This window comes from Corvus cornix, chromosome 9, assembly GCF_000738735.6.
Source record: "Corvus cornix cornix isolate S_Up_H32 chromosome 9, ASM73873v5, whole genome shotgun sequence".
NCBI classification, from domain to species: Eukaryota; Metazoa; Chordata; class Aves; order Passeriformes; family Corvidae; genus Corvus; species Corvus cornix.
This window is the reverse complement of record NC_046339.1, coordinates 25,132,232-25,150,039: the sequence shown is the minus strand read 5'-3', so window position 1 is coordinate 25,150,039 and position 17,808 is coordinate 25,132,232. Positions and strand designations below refer to the sequence as shown.

The 17,808-nt window shown below is 52.2% G+C and overlaps 1 protein-coding gene across 1 annotated transcript; it reads right to left on the bottom strand.

Moving 5' to 3' along the window:
* Nucleotides 1-637: 637 nt before the first annotated feature.
* EFHD1 (EF-hand domain family member D1) lies at nucleotides 638-17,254 on the bottom strand. The gene is made up of 4 exons (XM_039557216.1): nucleotides 16,877-17,254; nucleotides 9,150-9,297; nucleotides 3,282-3,416; nucleotides 638-2,284 (listed from the first exon to the last, which is right to left on the bottom strand). The coding sequence occupies exons 1-4, from the start codon at nucleotides 17,170-17,172 to the stop codon at nucleotides 2,150-2,152; spliced, it is 714 nt and encodes a 237-aa protein (XP_039413150.1). The 5' UTR covers nucleotides 17,173-17,254; the 3' UTR covers nucleotides 638-2,149.
* Nucleotides 17,255-17,808: the final 554 nt, after the last annotated feature.

The window sequence follows — 17,808 nt, the reverse complement described above, 5'->3', positions numbered from 1 at the left end:
AAGGAAACTTCACCCTGATTTTACCTGACCTCTGAGACCTGAGGACTCATAGACACAGCGGATGTATCAGCACAGAGCAGATCTGCACGGGATGAAATATTTATGGCTTCTATTTCATCACTGGACCTGAAACGAGGCATGGCTAAACCTCTTCCTGAACCCCCTTCCCCAGTGTGGCCATGCCAGCAAAGCTTAGCAGATCTGCAATAGTAGAAACAAAATGCTTGGACACATTTTCAGACATCCATGTATTTTTCTTTTTTCTCCCTTAATAAAGGCAGAAGCAGGAAATGCAAAGGGAATTCTAGCTGAAGCAACCTGCCCCACTCCCAGCTGGGGCACTATGGGGGCTGAGACAGAGGCTATTTTAAGATAAGGAAAGGCTGACAACCTTCAGATGTCAACATTTAGCAGTGGGCAGTACTTCAATTATTTACACAGCCATGTCCCTTTCCGAGGAATTGCAAACATTAGGGCTTTTTACACCAGAACTGCTGTGCAGAAGAGGAAGTGTTATCAAGAAGGGGTTGAACACTCCCCCCACTCATCCAAGTCAGGATGCCAAGCTTTGGGGATTACTACTGTAATTTGTGAAAAATGCTATATTCAGGAACCTGAAATAAACCACAGACAAGACTGGAGATAACAATGCTTTATTTTTACATTTCAGCAACAGGAGAAATAATTGAAGATGAAATTATCTGCTTTGTTGTAAAGTATAAAAACATTTAATTATAAATATTTAGCTAAAAAAGCGTGATTTATAAAATATAATCTGTGAAGATATATACACAGTTTAATTGTTTAGCAATTCTTTCACCTGACATTAAAGAGTAGAGGTTTTTCTATTTATTATTCCATGCTCACAGTTTAGTGCTCACAGTTTAAGAAGCAAAACAGACAAGTGAAAAGATGACTGGTGAGTTTTGTTCTGGGGGAAAAAAAAATTTTGCCACGAATTGGGGCAAGAGCAGAGGCAGAATTTGAGCAAATACATGGCTTGAGAGAGGTCTCTGAAGGAACACAGTTCCCCTGCCATCACCAACAGTGTTTATATCCAGACAAGCAGTGGGCATCTCAACATTTGTGGGCAAGTTTCCTGTGTTTCCAAGAGAAAATGGCTAATAGTATAGTGCAAGCCCTCGAAATTCAGTTCAGTTAAATGTGCTCACCTCCCTGCTCTCTGAGCAGGGGTTGCTCAGTATGCTGTGCTGGTGTCCTCTGTTGTGCCTCTAATGAAATCAAACAATGTCACCTTCATGATTTAGGCTATGAGCAAATTTCCAAATAGAAAACCTCAGTGTGCCATCCAATTGCACTGTCCAGCTGACAATACCCCCAAAAAACAGATACAGCTGCCTAAGGCTGGAAAATAACAGTGAAACTGTACAGTACACTAAATGTGATGGAATGTGAAAGAAGATAAATGGTCAGGCAACTCAGTTTTCTATTCCTCATTTAAGAGAGCCAGCTTCCTCCCTTCGAAGTCTTGGGAAATCTCGCCTCTTACTGAAGGGTTTGTTACTATGGCACTTCAGAGAAGAGAAACTGGAACACTCTTCAACATGCTGGGTGGTAGAAAATGCTACAGGAAATGATAGTGAATTTGATCCATGTCCCTAGTAATTATCTTTCTCTCTTCACAGTGTTTTCACGGAGCCTGTGGCACAGGGCTTTGAGGAATACAAAAAGGGTGACAACACCCAACAGCAGTACAAACATACAGAAGTCAAGCTGTACTTTGTACACCCTGATTTACACAAGACCTCACTACTTGCCTGTAAGCAAGGAATGAATTAATACAGGATTAAGAGAAAAAGGATGTATAGGAAAGAATGAAATAGGCAAACGTGACACTTGTCATTGCTCACCCATAATTTGCTACCTGCTGTTTCTGCTTTAGGGTGATGTGCTCGTAACAGTTCAGAGCAAATAGCTTGTACATAGCTCCTACTATTCACATCATTATGAATGCATAGTAACTGCAAGAGTTGTGCCCTTAGGAATTCAGGAGGATCTTCAGGAAAGGAAGGCTAGTGAAGCTGTGATGAGTTTTAGGCAGGATCCAAGCAGTTCTGTCCAGGCAGAGCCCTGATCTGGGAAACGTACCAAGTCATGTGCAATTTCAGAGTGCATATTGGCTGGTCAGTTACTGGCTAAATGTAGACTTTAACTCCCTGAAAGCAGCTCGTCGGTGCTTCCTTTCCTCCTCTTCCCGCTTTCGCTCATCCTGCTCAGCTTTTATCTCTGCTTCAAACTTACTGGCTGAGGAGAGGGCTTGAGCCTTTATGAGACAGAGAGAAAATAAATGAGTGTCAAGCCTTGCATCAGAGGGAGAACCAAAGCCTGAGCTACTCCCAGATGAGCAACACAGAACTGTTCGCTGCACCTCCCAGTGCTTGCTGAGATCCTCTGTCAGGACAGCTCAAGTATTAATTACACTGCAGTGTTTGGGTATTTACACCCAATACCTGTTACCTTCCTTAACTTTAACATCAACAAAAGAAAGGTCACTTACTAATAAGTCACTAACATGGGACCAAAACAACGCCATCAGTACTGGGTCACATACATTATTTCTGCAAGCAGGCAGCAGAGCATAGGTTGTGAGTATGCAGTGGGAGAAACTGCTGCAGAAAACACTCTGAATCACAGCCAAATCTGAGAACATCATACTACACCATGGATAATCTGCAGATCAAAGAGACATTGTTTACTTGCTGGCTATTTTTCCAGCTTTCATCTCAGTACATCTGCTGTGCAATAGCTGTGTTAGGCTCTTGGGAAAAAACTTCTTATATAAACAAGCAGGATTATTTTCTCTCCAAAAGAGCTTTCAGAAAGGGTGCTTTGTCAGTTTCAGATGGTGTACAGCTCTTTCTGCCAACCCCAGGACCCTGCAGAGTAATTTTGGTTCCAAAGGTTACAGAGAGCTGCTCGAGAAAGATGTCTGAAATCCTACACTCCAAAACATTCCATTCACCACTGAACTCAGAGTATTCTGGTTGAGGGAGGTTTTGCAAAATGGGAAAACTGTGACCCTATTGCATTGTTTTTCTCAGCACTTTTGTCTTTAAAAGAGGTCAGCCGGCTAGTTCCAAGCACAGGAACACAGATCAGCCAGTCAGCTCTACGAGGGTAAGACCCAGAAGACAGACTGAATTACACTGCTCTGGTGTGTTGACTGAGCCATAGAAAGGCTCTAGCTAGAGTGCAACAAAATTTGAAAGGAAACTCAGCTACAGCTGAGTTTTTTCATATTCCTCTGTGCCACACCATACCTTAGCTTCAAAGAAGTTCTTGGCTCCTTTGACTCCCTCAATGGATACATCTATCTCCGAGAGCTTCGCAAGAGTCAATAGGCCGCTGTCCTCCTCAAGTTCCCCAGCTGCAGCTTTATGGAAAATCAGCAGGAACTAGCAAGACAGAGAGGAAACATTCAGGTTTTTCACTAAGGCTCAAACAACTTAAAATAGAAACAGCACAATCACCTGGAGAGGATGGAATTCACACTTCAGAGCAAAGGAAACCAGGTCTAGATAAACCAAGTGGTACCAAAGAACTTGTGCTCCAGTACACAGTCCTGTTACACGCTAAAAGCAGTAGGAATCTCATAGGAAAACAAGGTTTCCTGGGAACCAGAGCCCTGGTAAAGCACAGCTCCTACCAAGCCTGAGCTTCTCTGTGGTTAGAGGAAGGAGGCCACCACTGCACCTGCCCAGTACAACCATGGAGCAAGCTCAGATATAGCTCTTTATGTCCCCATACCCTAATGGTGTATTCACAAGCCCCCCACGAGCTTCCCCAGGGTTCTAGGGACTCAGATCCCATACCATGACAATGAAAGCAGGGCAAACACAGCTCCGGTTCACCTCAGGCTCCCTAAACCAAGGCATCAGTGCAGTCCTTTTAGAAAGAACCACGGCCATTTAACGAATCCAGCAGAGTGGGTATTGGGAAGTGAATTGCAAAGGGAAACAAACAAAAAAAGAAAGTTGTATTTCATTCCATAAAAGCATACTTTTTGGTTTTAACAGAAGGAACAAAACCTGCCTGCTTAAAAATAAAGACCTCTGCAGCACCATCCACCTGCCAACCGAACTCCAGGTTAAGATGTGGAAGCCCTAGGTGTACTTGCAAAGGTCCTGTAACTCCCTGCTATTCTTGGTGATCCCAGGACGTGTCTCAGTGCTTAGAACAGCGTGGAGAGAACAGACACAAGGACAAGCCACCCAGGTACAAAAGGAGCACAAGCAACAAAGCTGCACCAGTGCAGCACTTCAGGTCAGGCCAGAGGGCTGCAGATACCAGGGTAGGGTTGCCCTGAAATCCCTTTGCACAGGAGTGCAAGTACTGTGCTCCTCAGACTGGCAGGCTGGATAGTCTGCTGCTTCCTATGGAGAGCCCGAGCTGTCCCAGAGGAGGGCAGCAGAGTCCCAGCATCCACACTGAGCCAGCCCTCCTCCGAGTTGCTCACAGAAGCTGGTGGGAATGCAAGAATTTGGGAAGGCCTCCCATGAGGAAGGGTGTGGAGATGACAGCAGCGCTGGCCACCCTCTCACACAGGCAGCGTCACCAGGCACTGCTCCATGCAACAGCCTCTTAACCCGTGAGTGCTCAGCACAGGGCAAGCAGAAAGCAGGCTGGGCTTGGCAAGGGAACTTTTCCCTCTCCAAACACATTGCAGTGGGTTGACCCTGGCTGCATGCCAGGCTACCAAAGCCACTCTATCACTCCCCTTCTCATCTGGATAGGGGAGAGAAAATATAGCAAAAGTTCATGAGTTAAGGACCTGGAGAGATGATTCACCAAAATACTGTCATAGGAAAAAAAGGCTCAACTTGGGGATATTAACTGAATTTATTACTAACAAAATTAGAGCAGGATAATGAGAAGTAAAATAAATCTTAAAGACACCTTCCCCCCACCCCTCCCTCATTCCCAGCTCTACCTGCTCTCTCCAGTGGCACCGCGAGATAGGGAATGGGGGTTATGGTCAGTTCTTGACAGGTTGTTCCTGCCACGGTGCAGGGAAAGGAGTCTTTCCCCTGCTCCAGCATGGGCTCCTCTCTCCACAGGTCTGCAGGTCTCTGCCAGGAGCCTGCTCCAGCATAGGCTTCCCATGGGTTCACATCCTCCTTTCAGGCAACCACCTGCTCTGGGGCATGGGTCTCATCCATGGGCTGCAGGTGGATCTCTGCATCCCCATGGACGTCCATGGGTTGCAGGGGAACAGCCTGTTTCACCATGGTCTGCACCACGGGCTGCAGGGGAACCTCAGCTCCAGCACCTGGATCACCTCCTGCCCCTCGTTCCCCACTGACCTGGGTGTCTGCAAAGCTGTTCCTCTCACAGATTCTCACTCTTCTCTTCTCTGGCCATAGTTACCTCTGCACAACAACTTTTTAACCTTCTTAAATATGTTATCACAGAGGCATTACTATCATTCCTGATTGGCTCACCTTAGTCAGTGGCAGGTTTGTTCTGGAGCCAGCTGGCTTTAGCTTACCAGACACGGGGGAAGATTCTAACAGCTTCTCACAGAAGCCACTCCTTGTAGACCCCCCACTATGAAAACCTGGCCATGCAAACCCAATACACACATGTAAGAAATAAATGGTTCACTGCTGAACAGGCAAAGGCATCCTGCTTGGAAAGAAACCAAATCCTCCCCAAGACATCCCCTCCCTCTGCTCAGATCCGCTGGGCTCTGGCTAGTTCCTCTTCGTCACCACCAAGCACGGTGACACAGAGGGCTGGCAGCTAGGCTGGAATTAGTCACGGTTCCTCCTGCTCCACCCTGCAAGTCCCACTTCCTGGCATTGGAAAAGAGCAGTGGAGACAGCACAGTCCTGAGGTCTGATACAGCTGCCACCTGGGGAGGGACTGCGTCATGAGTACAAATGAGCATGAATCATCCTGAAACTAAGGGATGGGGCAACAATCCTCTAGAAGAATATAGGCTGCTGTGGCCACAAAAGGTGGGCTGAGCTAAAGGAAACTTGGGACTGAGACATTGGTTGGGGTGGACAGAGCGTAACGTCAGTCCCAAGGATCCAGCAAGGTGGACTATGGGACATCATGCTGGTTTCCACAGGAGCTCAGCAGCAATCCCTCCTCATGTCAGCACACAGCCTGCAACCAACCTCACCAGGTATTTACCCTCGAGGTATTGGTCCTTACTAACTAGAAAACACCAGCAAATCTGCATTCAGCTCCCATTGCCAGCCTGTTTCACGCCCTTGCTGGGCCCAGGACACACCACGTGCAGCTAAGTCTCGGGGAAATGTCAACAGAGAAGCAAAAGTGAATAATGTAGGTAGGTATCTTTCAAAGCTCTGCTCTCAAAGAGGACGACAGGACCCACACTTTCCAACCCACTAACATGCTAAATTGTATCTGCTCTCATATCCTTCATGATCCAAGACCTACCCCACAGGGCCAGGCTGGACATCATGCAAGGAAAGGTGTGGGACTGACAGGCAGCAGCAAGCAGCCTTGCAACAAGAGCTTGCCAGAAAAGCAGCACTATGTAAGGATGTGGTTTGCACCAACCCTGGTAGCAAACACGTCATGTGGGTCAACATTTCAGCTGGTGAGGGTGTGAGGGGCAATGGGTGGATTTCTGTGAGGTCTAGGTAGCAGCAGCTCCAACTACACATTACTATTACAGCAATTAACTCTGGTTTCCTGTGGTAATGATGGAACTAGACAGTCAGAGGTGTGGGGTTTTTTCCTCCCACTACACCTAATCTTTTTAAGCCTAAATTTCATTGCTTGAGTCACAGCAGGAATCTTGTAGAGTTAATTGTTGATGTATTGGTGGACATTCAAAGGTCAATGGTAGAAGGCAGCTTTCCTAACAGGACCTGTGGTTCATCAACAGTCTGCTTGCCAGGCAACAGCTTACCTGGAATGGGAGAACACTACTCAAAGCAGCAGAAAAAGGTGATCTATTGCAAGTGAAAGAGGTCCCTACCAATTCTCTGTCCAGGCCACAAGAAGAGTATGTTCAGGCAGGTGTGCCAGGACTTGCTATTCTCTGGATAGGCAGACAGGAGCCCTCCAGTGCCATAGTTGCACCCTACTGAGTTCAGGCACTCATTTAAACTAGGTTTCTCCTGGTATTATCTGAGTGACCCAAGTCAGCTTAGTCACCCTCCACATGCTTGCTTGTCACCACCAATGAAAAGCAGAATGGGACAGGCCTATGGGATTGTTGAGGCCTCCTAACCCACCAAGGAACCTGCTTCCCTGACTGACCTCTGCCTGAACACAGCAGCTGGACAGGGCACACCTGCAGCAAGGCAAGAAACATCCTGCTCCTTTCTACCACAAGAAGCTCTGGGTGTCTGCCAAAGCTGCTGTGTAATTTGTCCCCAGAGCTCTGCCAGTGATGCTCCCTCATTCCAACCCATGGGCCACTCAAGCTTGTGTTTGCTTGACCATTGTTTTGCATCTGGCAAGAAGCTTCAACAGCACCAGCTGCTGCATGCCACATGCCAGGGGCTGACAGCACAGGCAGCCGTGCAGGCGGCTGTGCTCCAAACAGGTGGCAGCAGAAGGGGAGCTGCTCTGCCACTCGTGCCAGGACACTGATGCCAGGACATCACAGCATCTTTCAGCACCTTGAGGATAAAGGCATTTCTCTTCCATGGGAGAGAGCCCCTGAAGCAAGCCTGGAGGCTGTCCCCAGCTCTTCACCTGGAATGAAGGGTGGCCCAGAAGGCACACAGAGAGGCAGAGGGCTCCTCAGCCCACAAAGTGATTTGGCAATCAGTGACCTGGGGCCATGGGCACGGTGCTCTTCCTGCTCCACTGGATTCTTTGCTACCTCCAGTTCACCTCTGACTGGGCACCAGGGAACTCGGGGACAGGTTCTCACTTCCCAGATTTGCATACCCTTCCCCCTCTCTTGTAACCCAAGTCTTTGGCCTCTGTCTTTTTCTGCTGCCCTCTTGCAGTGAAATGAACCCAACAAAGCCCTTGGGGCATGAAAGCAGAGGGAGATGGTGTGATGTGCCAGTGCAGAGAGATGGTACAGCAGCTCAAGTCATCCCTCATGCCCCAACCAGCCCAGCCAGTCACGGGCCTCAGCTGCTCATCCTCCCTCCCAGCACTGCCAGAGCTCTCAAACTTCCACAACAGACCGTGACATTCCAAGCCCTACCCTGGAAGAGGCATGGTGAGAGCATCATGCCTGCAGAAACAAGGGAGCCCACTCCCTTGTTTCTCGGGGCCCACCGCAGCCATCTCGCAGGGTGGAAGGAAGCAGGACACCAGCACAGCCCTCAAAACCAGCACAAGACATAAGCAGTGCTGCCCCTCCTCCTGCTACCTAAGGGGCTGTGGGTTAATTCAGAAAGCCACAGTGTGACATTTGCTTGTGACCGAGCCAGCTATCAAAGTCTGAGAGGAGGAGATGATGCAACAGGAGCTTGTGGTACCTGGGTTCCCCCCTTCCTGCTGAGATGATTTGGGTACCCCTGAGTGCATGCAGGTCACTGCTAAGATTTCCTCTCTTCCTCTGCCTGGCAGAGGATCCTGGCCTGTCCTCCCAGCTGTCACAGTACACTGGTAACAGACAGACCAGTTTGAGCTGTGTCCCTGCTGAGCCAGCATGCAGTACCAAACTGCTGCATCCCCATATTTATTCCTTGCTGCAGGGAGGTGACCACCCCTCAATAAAGCTTGCCATGGCTGGTAACTGCATGATGCAGAGAGGGTCCCAATACATGTGCTCCATGAGACGAGCTGCTCCAAGCACAGCTCCTGCACTGCACCTGAAATGAGGCCTGAGCTCCTGTACCACAGGAGCCAAGTAATGAGACCTGGAAACAGAAGGGATATAACTCCCTCCAGCTGCAACAGGGAGCTCAGCAAGCACTCCCAGCAGCTGCAACAGGGCTCAAATGTGCTCCCAAAGCAAGCAGGGAGGTTGGAGAGCTTTGGCATCAGGTACCACGACTGCCACGTGGAGACGGAGGCTAACAATGCTCCGCACCCTTGGCATGGGGAAGCTCACCGGTTTCTCCATTGCACCCCACCACTAGAAAAACACAGAGGGGAGAGGGCAGAGTACTGGGCCCAGCTGCCTCCTCCTTTCACCCCACAGCCACATCCCAGTCTGTTACTGCAGCCACCCTCACCTCACGGAAGCTGAGCTTCCCATCAAAGTCTTCATCCACCTCCTTGATCATGTTCTTCAGCCCCAGGTGGGTCTGTGGGGCTCCCAGCTTTTCCATCATCAACTTCAGCTCCATCAGGTCGATATATCCATCCCGTCCCGAGTCATACCTGCAGGGTGCAAAGGGGAAGGGGTCAACCATCATCATCCCCATACTCATCTCCCCAGAAGAGGAACTGTGCACATGGATAAAGTCACTGTGTGGTTCAAAGCTCAGGGAAGTGGGGAAGCTGCATGACATGGCTAGTGCTGAGATATATTAAGCTCAGGGAAGTAGCTGTCAGCTTTCAGAGCTGTCTCACCAGAGAGAGAAGTACTCAGGGGAGCTCAGACCAAACCACCCACACAGAAGGAACGTGGAGGAACTCAGCTTATCTCAGAGGGATTTCCATTTCATCCACTTGCCTGTCCAGCACAAAGGTTACTTGCACGCAGCTTACACCATGCACCAACACGGTGAGGCAAAGGCATGCAGAGTCAGCTGCTGCCAGGTTTCCTGCTAACTTCAAGGAGAAACAAGGAACAGAGACCAAGCAGAACCTCTTGGCAGAAAGCATTCCTTTTTTTGTAAGCAAAACTCCCCCCCTCTAGCTGTTAAGATCTTTCCTCTCCAAAACGATTTTGTACCACAATAAGCACCGTGCTTGAGGGCAGCTGTTTATTCTGTGTCCCCAGGCAGAGCAGAAAGACAGCCCCAGGGGAGCACAGCAATCCCAGCCAGGGCTGTGGTGCCAGGGCTGCACTAAAGGGCCAGGCTGGCAGATGAAACCAGGGCCCACCTCCAGAAGCAAGACTAGAGTGGGACCATGCTCCCAATGGAGCAGCAAGGACTGTAAGGACTCTTCAGAGGAGAGCACCCATGCAAGGGGAGGAATGCTTTAGAGATGGGGAGGCAGTGAGTGATCTGCTGTGCACAGCCTAGGACTCTGCACCAATTCCTCCCAACATCTGTTGTAAGTGTGAGTAAAGCATCCGGCCCACCCATCGACCAGCACTTCACACCCAGCAGGGCTATCACCGGCTTTCAAAGTCCAAAGGCTGCGGGGACGGGCGCTCTGTTATCAGCCTGTCTTTCATCCTGGTCCTGCCATCGGGGTTCAGCACAGAGCTAGGGCTTCACAGGAGAGGACAGGGCAGAGTCTCCCAAGCTGGGCTCAGGCCTCGCACACAGCCTGCCACTGCCCCGCCGCCACCATCTCAACCCTGACAGAGTTAAATCCTTTTAACCATTCAGAAGGAAACCCTAGGCACGGTGCTGAAGCTTTCCAGTGGGCAGGAGCCAGACAAATCCTCCCACCCATCATCCTTCACTGACTGTTAGCTCTCTTCTAAAGAAATGAGGGCTGTAGCCATCCCAGACAGAGATCTGCACAGTTGTGGTTACCCTGGAAGAAAGCTCTTTCCAGCTTAGAAACCTCACAGCCACAGAGGAAGCTGTGGCAAAGGAAGGCATGAAACAAAGCCACCAAGCCCAAACAGCATACAGGTGTGGGCAGCACAAGGCAGGGCTGCAGCCAAGATCTCTGCCCCTGCCTTCATGAGCACAGGCACAGCATGCTTTTTCCCCAAACTAGGGTGGCCTCCATGACTTTCCCGAGTCCCACCATCCCCACAACTATTTCTGATACTCCTTGTGGCTCTTACTTTCCAAGGGTCACAGGACCAAGAGACTCCCCATGACAGGGACATAACTCCCAGACTAGGCTGGCACAGAGCCCCTGTTACCAATCTGCCTGCACTCTCTGTACCCAGCAAACCCATGAGCCCACTAGGCTGGACAGCTTTCTGAAAAACTAGGAAAGAAGCCTCCATCAAAGCAGAAACCAGGTCACAGACCTGGTATGTCACAGGGAGGAAGTGCAGCAGGTTCTTCACAGCAAGGAAGGTGTCAGTTAATTAAGGCACAATCACAGCATTACCCAGCCCAGCACTGAAATGCACTTCCAAGACATCACAGAAGCATAGTAAGTGCAATATTTAATCGTCAGTTTGCTTTTCTTTCAAGTTTGGGAGAAAGGGTGCAGAGTTGTTCCTCCAGAGTAAGGTGGTTGGAGACACAGTGCCTTTGATTAGACAAAGCAGCAGAATGTGTAATGGCAGAGAGGCACCTGGGGTTGGGTTTTCTGGGGGCCCAGCAGGCTCATGCTGCCCTTTGGCTGGGTGCAGAAGCAAAATAATACCAAGGTCCCCCCCTCCAAGGGCTGCCCATCTGGGGTTGGGACACTGCCCAGCCCCACATGGAAGTTCTGGGTAACAGAGAGGAAGGCAGAAGTAGGGCACAAGCCCAGCCTGTGCCTGCTGTGCTCATCTCACCCTCCTGTTATGGACACTACCTGCAGCTAAACACCGGCCCAGGGGCCAGTACGCCACCCTGAAAGGGTTAAGCATGGGGCACAGCTTCCGGGCTCATCCCGGCAGAGAGGCAGGACAAAGCCAGGATTGTGAGAAATGGGGTCTTGCCAACAGCAGGCCTGGCAGAGCAGCACGCTGTACCAGCCACACAATGGGTGTTGAGCACGCTGGCGCGGAGTACAGCTGGTGTTGAGAAGCACCCAGAAATCAGGTTACCAGTCCCTGCACTCAGGGACAGCCAGACAGCCAAACCCAATGGCAGTGCCCTGCAAACTGCTACATTCCCGCCCTGCCCCCCTCGCCTCCTAAAACAGCCCAACTATTTTAGGACCTGGGTACAGCCACTCGGCTGCTGTGCAGCCAGACTATTTAGGGAGAGGCTTATTTATAGGGCACAAGAGACAGCACAATTCATTCCCCACTACCCCCCAAGCAGACCACAGGAATTCAACACTGTGGGGCACAATGCAGACTGCACCTTGCTGGTCAGCTGCTGCTCCCAGCACACCTCAGTCCTACCAAAGACCCCACAGTCTGCCTTTAGAGAGATCATAAAGCTCCCCTGTCTGCTTTTTGGGAGCCCCCTTTCAGGGCCCTGGGCTCAGCCAGCCCCGGATGCCTCTCACACACAGCTGCCTGCAGCACAGCATGCCCTGGTGATGGACAGCCATCACCCTCACAGGCAGAGCTGGAAGAGGGCACCAGGGCAAGTTAAACACTGCCCAGCATCCACGGGAGCCATCCCATCCTGTACTCCAGGAGTGGTACAGCAAGAGCACACAGCACTCAGGCGCCGGGCCAGCCCTGCCATCACCCACTGTCCTGCCATGACACCAGAGCTTCGTTTCCTTCGGGCTCAAAGCTCCCTGGGGCATGAGCCAAGCCTCACCCGGGTGATGTGCAGGCATTACAGAGAGAGGGGAATTGTGCCAACAGGCACAGCCACCTCACGTCACAGGCAGGCCAGTCCAGCAGCAGGTCAGTGCTATGGGCATGGCAGGTCCCACCTGCGACAGCTGGGATGCCGCAGGCAGGTACAGGCACCGTGGCAGCTGTGATAAAGCTTTGCCACGCTGCCGCCACAGCAGCGCTCCTGGCAGCAGATGAGACACAGCAGCAGCTGCCAAAATCTGCTGCAACAAGGATGCACCCAGATTCCCAGGCTGGCTTGCTTCCACCCGGACTGCAGAGTGTGCCTGGCTGCCGAAGCACCAGGAGAGGAAAGGAGGACACAAAATCAGGGGGAAGGAGGGAATGCTTGCTGACCAGACTTGCTTGAGAGCATGAAGTCTGTCACACACAATTACTGCCCAAGTACAAGCATTGCACTGGTGTTACACAGCTGCTGGGGGGTTACATCACAGAAGAAAGAGGGATCAGGAAGGGAGGAGAAAGGAGATGCCAAGGACTGCATCACCTGTATTGACTCTGCAGTCATCCTCCAGCTGCCTCTAAAACCCCACTTAATAAAAAAAGGACAATTGAGTGAGAAATCCCAGATCCTGAAGGATCAAAGAGCAGTTTCTAAACATTTACATTTCTTGGAAAAAGCTGGAATGAAAACCTGCCCTCCCTGTATGTGTTTGCTGTACCTTAACTTGCTCCACACATTATGGGCACCTGTACTTTGATCTGCAGTTCCTGTATGCTGCAATGTGTGCCTAACTGAGGTTTTGAAATAAAGCAATTGGAATAATGGTGCTGAAGTAATAATCTCCACTTAAATATTTCAAATCCTTTCTAAGTAGGACTTTATTTCCTCTGAGCATTGTGTTTCACCTTACATGGAGAAGGCAGTGCTGATCTCTGCTCCCTGATATCCAGTGATAGGATAAATGGGAATGGTTCAAAACTGCCTCAGAGGAGGATCAGACTGGACCTGAGGAAGCCTTTCCTTGAGCCTGAGAGGGCTGTCAGACCCTGGAACAGGCTTCATAGAAAGGTGGTCAGGGCCCCAAGCCTGTCAGTGTTTAAGAGACATTTGGACAATGCCCTTAATAACAAGCCTTAACTTTTGATCAGCCCTGAAGCAATCAGGCAGTTGAACTAGATGTGATCATTGGTGGTCCATTCCAAATGGAATATTCTGTTCTATTGCAAAGAGCTTTGGGAGCAATTCCTCCATACCAGGGTCAGGACAGGAACAGGCTCCTCGGCCACGTGCAGCTTCATCCTCCCCAGCCCAGACAGAAGGAGCTCTCCTGCTCTTGGAGGGATGTGAGAGCAGGATGAGTCTCCTCCACTAAGATGTTCTCCAAGATGCTGGGCAAGACCTGCAGACCCAGGCTGGGTGGTTGAGTCCCCCCATGGGAATAACCTCCCTGCCCACTGGGAGTCCACAGACAGCCGGTCACACGGAGCACATGGCAACTCTGGAGAGATCAAGCCTGCTGCAGCATGTCAGACAAGGCCAGGGCACCTGGCAAAGGGGCTCCTAAATGGCTCTAGGAGGGCAAGGGGACATCACAGCTTCTCCCACCAGCCAGATGCAAGGCACTTGCGCAATGTGTGGGCAACACACAAAATTCCCTAGATACAGAAGCAATAGCAAGACTGGAATTTCTCCACTCCCTCGCACCCCACAGATGAAGGTCCTGTCTGTTTTCCTCCCCCTTACATCTCTCATAAAGGTCATTCCTGCCAGGCACAGCCTCACTGCCTGGCTTTCACACTCCCCTCTGCCACTTTCCTGGACAAAGACGGCACCAAGGGGAGCTGTGAGACTTCAGAGGCCCTGAGAGTTCGCTTAGATGACTCGAGAAAGAGAGGTTATTGTGGTTACCACAGTCCTCACACATTGTCAGAATAGGCAGCTAATTGGGTCACATTATAATTAGCCTGAGCTGTAGACTTCCTGGTCTCTCTGCCAAAAAAATATCCACCCTGAGAGCTGCTTGCACCCAGCACTCCAGCAGATACCTGCACCCCACCTCCAGTGGAATGGGGTCAAAAAGGAGAGATGCTGACAAGAGGAGGCTTGGACAAGAGACGAGAAAAAGTGAGCCCAACTGTGGCAGCCAAAGCAAAGAGCATCTTTTCTGCTTTAGAAGGATGCTCCTGGCATAGCCAGCAGTACACAGCACTGGACAGAACACCGTATTATGGGGAGTCCCACTTTCAGAGGAGTTCTTTGCTTCCACCCTGGCAGTCACAGCCACCATCCATACCATGGGATGCCCTGACAGGCATTCAGGGTAGCTGGTATCACCCGGACATCTTTTCAGCTGAAGCACCATGACCCAGCCCACACCATGCACAGGATCACAGGCTCAAATTTAGTCTGAACTACAGATTTACAAGTCCCACTAAACTGATAAGCAACTTTTTTTTTTTTTTTTTTTGGATGGGCAGTTTCATAGCAGAAACCTGGCATCCTGTGGCAGTGAGAAGATACTAAAGGGAAAAAAATAAGCCTTTGAAAGAGGCATGTAAGAAAGACTCTGAGTTGTGGTGGCCAGGGCCAATAAGCCATACAGAGAATTAAAGCCTTAATCACATTAACTCAAGCTCTGACTGACAGGAATTAAGAGGAACATTTCCTCTCCTCATGGAACATGTGATGTCAGCCAATAGTTGAGACAGGTCACTGGCAGCAGATGGACCAAAGACCAGCTCCTCTGCCACTGCAAACCTCAGGTGCCTGTAGCAGTGAGCACCAGGACAGGGTTTTCTGGCTGCCTGTCTAGGAAACAAAACAGGGGAGCATGCAGCCCACCTTCTTCCCCCTTTGGCATCAGCAGCTCTCACAGGGTATGCAATGCTTTCCAGCTACATTGACCAGCTGATTAACATTCAACTGCAAAGCCTAGCTTTTCCTGCTTACAAGGCTGGTGTTTAATGAGCTCATTGTTGAAAAATTAGGCTGCAATTCAGCCCTTCCACTTTTTATTTCCCAAAATCACCGCCATGCCTTTCCTCTTCCCTATTGAGGCAGTGCTGCTGCCCACTCCAGGCTCTCGCCCACAGCTTTTGGGCATTGCAGCTGCTTGCATTGTTTGTTCTCCAGTCCTCCCAGCACCATGTCTCAGCCTTCCATAGAGTGGGACCCCCTTTAAGCACAGTTAAAAGGGACACGGGAGAGAGCGGAGCAGCAATCTCACCCGGACCACCTCGCTTCCCGCACCAGCTGCCAACACAACGCTGCCTGTGCAACAAAGAACTCCAAACTCCAGTAAGCTCACAAAAGCTCATTGCCTGGTCTCCTGTGGCAACAGCCCGGCTGGGACAGGCAACACCCCGCAGTGCTGGGAGCTGGCAGCATTCAAGCAGCTCTTAGTCTCCTCACAACAATCCAGGGTGCTAGAGGCAGCTTTCAGGTAGGAGAACAATAACCTGGCAAGTTACAAATCTCACTTCAGTCACATCCATAAGGTAAAGTACATCTTCACACCTTGTCCTGTGCTCCTGCCACCTCCTGCCCGGCAGCAGCTCCCTCCCAGTCTGGCAACCTGTCGTGGGGCTGAGAGGACACTGGTCCCCAGGAGCCCACGGGTCTGTGGTGCTGGAGGGAAACCTGAGCACAGACAAAGGTACCCAGGCACAGCCTAACTGCAAGAGCCAGGATAGGGTCTGGAGAAAAGGGCAGGATCATGGTCCCGGGGAGGACCAAGCCTTTCTGCTTACAGAAGCAGCTCTCCCTGTTGCTAGCAGCAGCTTGACTTCAACACAAACCTTCCTGCTCGGAGGGGAAGTCCATCCCAGCCCCCAGGAAGGGGGAAGCAAGAGGAAGCTGTGTTCAAGCTTTGTTTGGGTGCACGGGAGGGAGCACCAAGCCTGGCAGGAAGGACTGAGCGCGGAGCTAGGACACTGCCAGACACATCCAGCAGGACTGCTGGGGGTGTTCAGGGTCGCAGTTGTTGCGGGCAAATGTCCAGCGCCTCTGCCGGGCCCCGGGACACAGACCTGTGCCCCAGGGTGTGGGGCAGAAGAGTGCCTGTGCTCTCACAGCCCCCCGTCCCACCCAGAGCGCCCCGCAAAACCACAGCTCCTGGGTGCCACCACAAACAGCCGCCGTCCCAATCCAGGCAGAGCAGAGGCCGTGACCTAAACGCAGGGCTGAGCTCCGGGCAAACTCTACGACCGCTCCCCCCTCCCCCCGCCTCCCCCCATTCCCGCAAAGCACAGGGACAATCTGGGGATCAGATGGCGCTGGGAACGCGCCGTGGCTTCCTCCAGCCCGACCACAAAACCGCGGAGAAATGCGAGCACACTGCCGAAAGCGGGCAGCCCCTCTCCAGATGTGCCCCCGGGGGCCGGCGCCGGGAGGGGCTGCGGGGGAAGGCAGAGCCCCAGCCCCAGAGCCCACGGGCCGGGCAGCGAGCCCCCCTCCCCACTCACAGGCGGAACATGCGCTCCATGTCCTTGATCTGCCGGCGGCTGAACTCCTTGAACTCGGTGTAGGGGTTGAAGACGGCGGCCCGCCGGGGCTGCGCCGCGCCCTCGTTGATGTCCTGCCGCCGGCACAGCTTGGCGCTCAGCTCCGCGCCCGCACTGGCCGTCAAGCAGCTCCGCTCCTCCACCTCCCCGGCCGCCGCCGCGCCCTTGACCGCCTCCGCCTCGCCCTCCGCCGCTGCCCCGCTCTCCTCCAGCTGCAGCCGCCGCTGCAGCTTCTGCGCCAGCTCCTCCGAGGCCATGGCCCGGCACTCCCGCCGGCTGGCCGCGCTGCCGTCCCGCTCGGCCCCGCTCCGCTCTAGCTAGGGCCGCCCGCCCCAGTCCGCAACTTTATTCCCTCACTTAGAGGGAGCGGGGCGGGACGGGGCGGGACGGGGCGGAGGGAGGTCGGGACGGGGCGGGCGCTTAAGGAGGCGCGGCGGAGGGTGAGGGGTGTGGGGTGGTTGGGTTGTCGCCCCTGCCTGCGGGGGTTACCCCGCGCATGTGGTGCGACAGCACCCCTCAGGCTGACATCTCACGTGTATGCTCTCCTACACAGCAGCCCCCTCCACTCAGGTGACCCACACAGGCTGTCTCCCCACACCCTCATGCAGGGAACTCCCCATCCCCTGGTCACTCTCCGACCCACCTCCCAACCGACAGGTCCTCCCCAGGTCCCCCCTGCACCCCACAGCAGGGCGCTGTGCTGGCCCTGGGGTGTACAGGCCATGTGCACCCCACAGCGCTGCCTGCTACGCTCCGTTACGGGGGGCGAGAAGAGCCCCCAGCCCGCCCGGGAGCCCCCAGCCCGCCCGGGAGCCCCCTCGCCCGGGGAGAGCAGCGGGACCTCGTCGGCTCCCCAGGCGCCACTGCAGGGACGACGGAGATCAGGCTTGCCC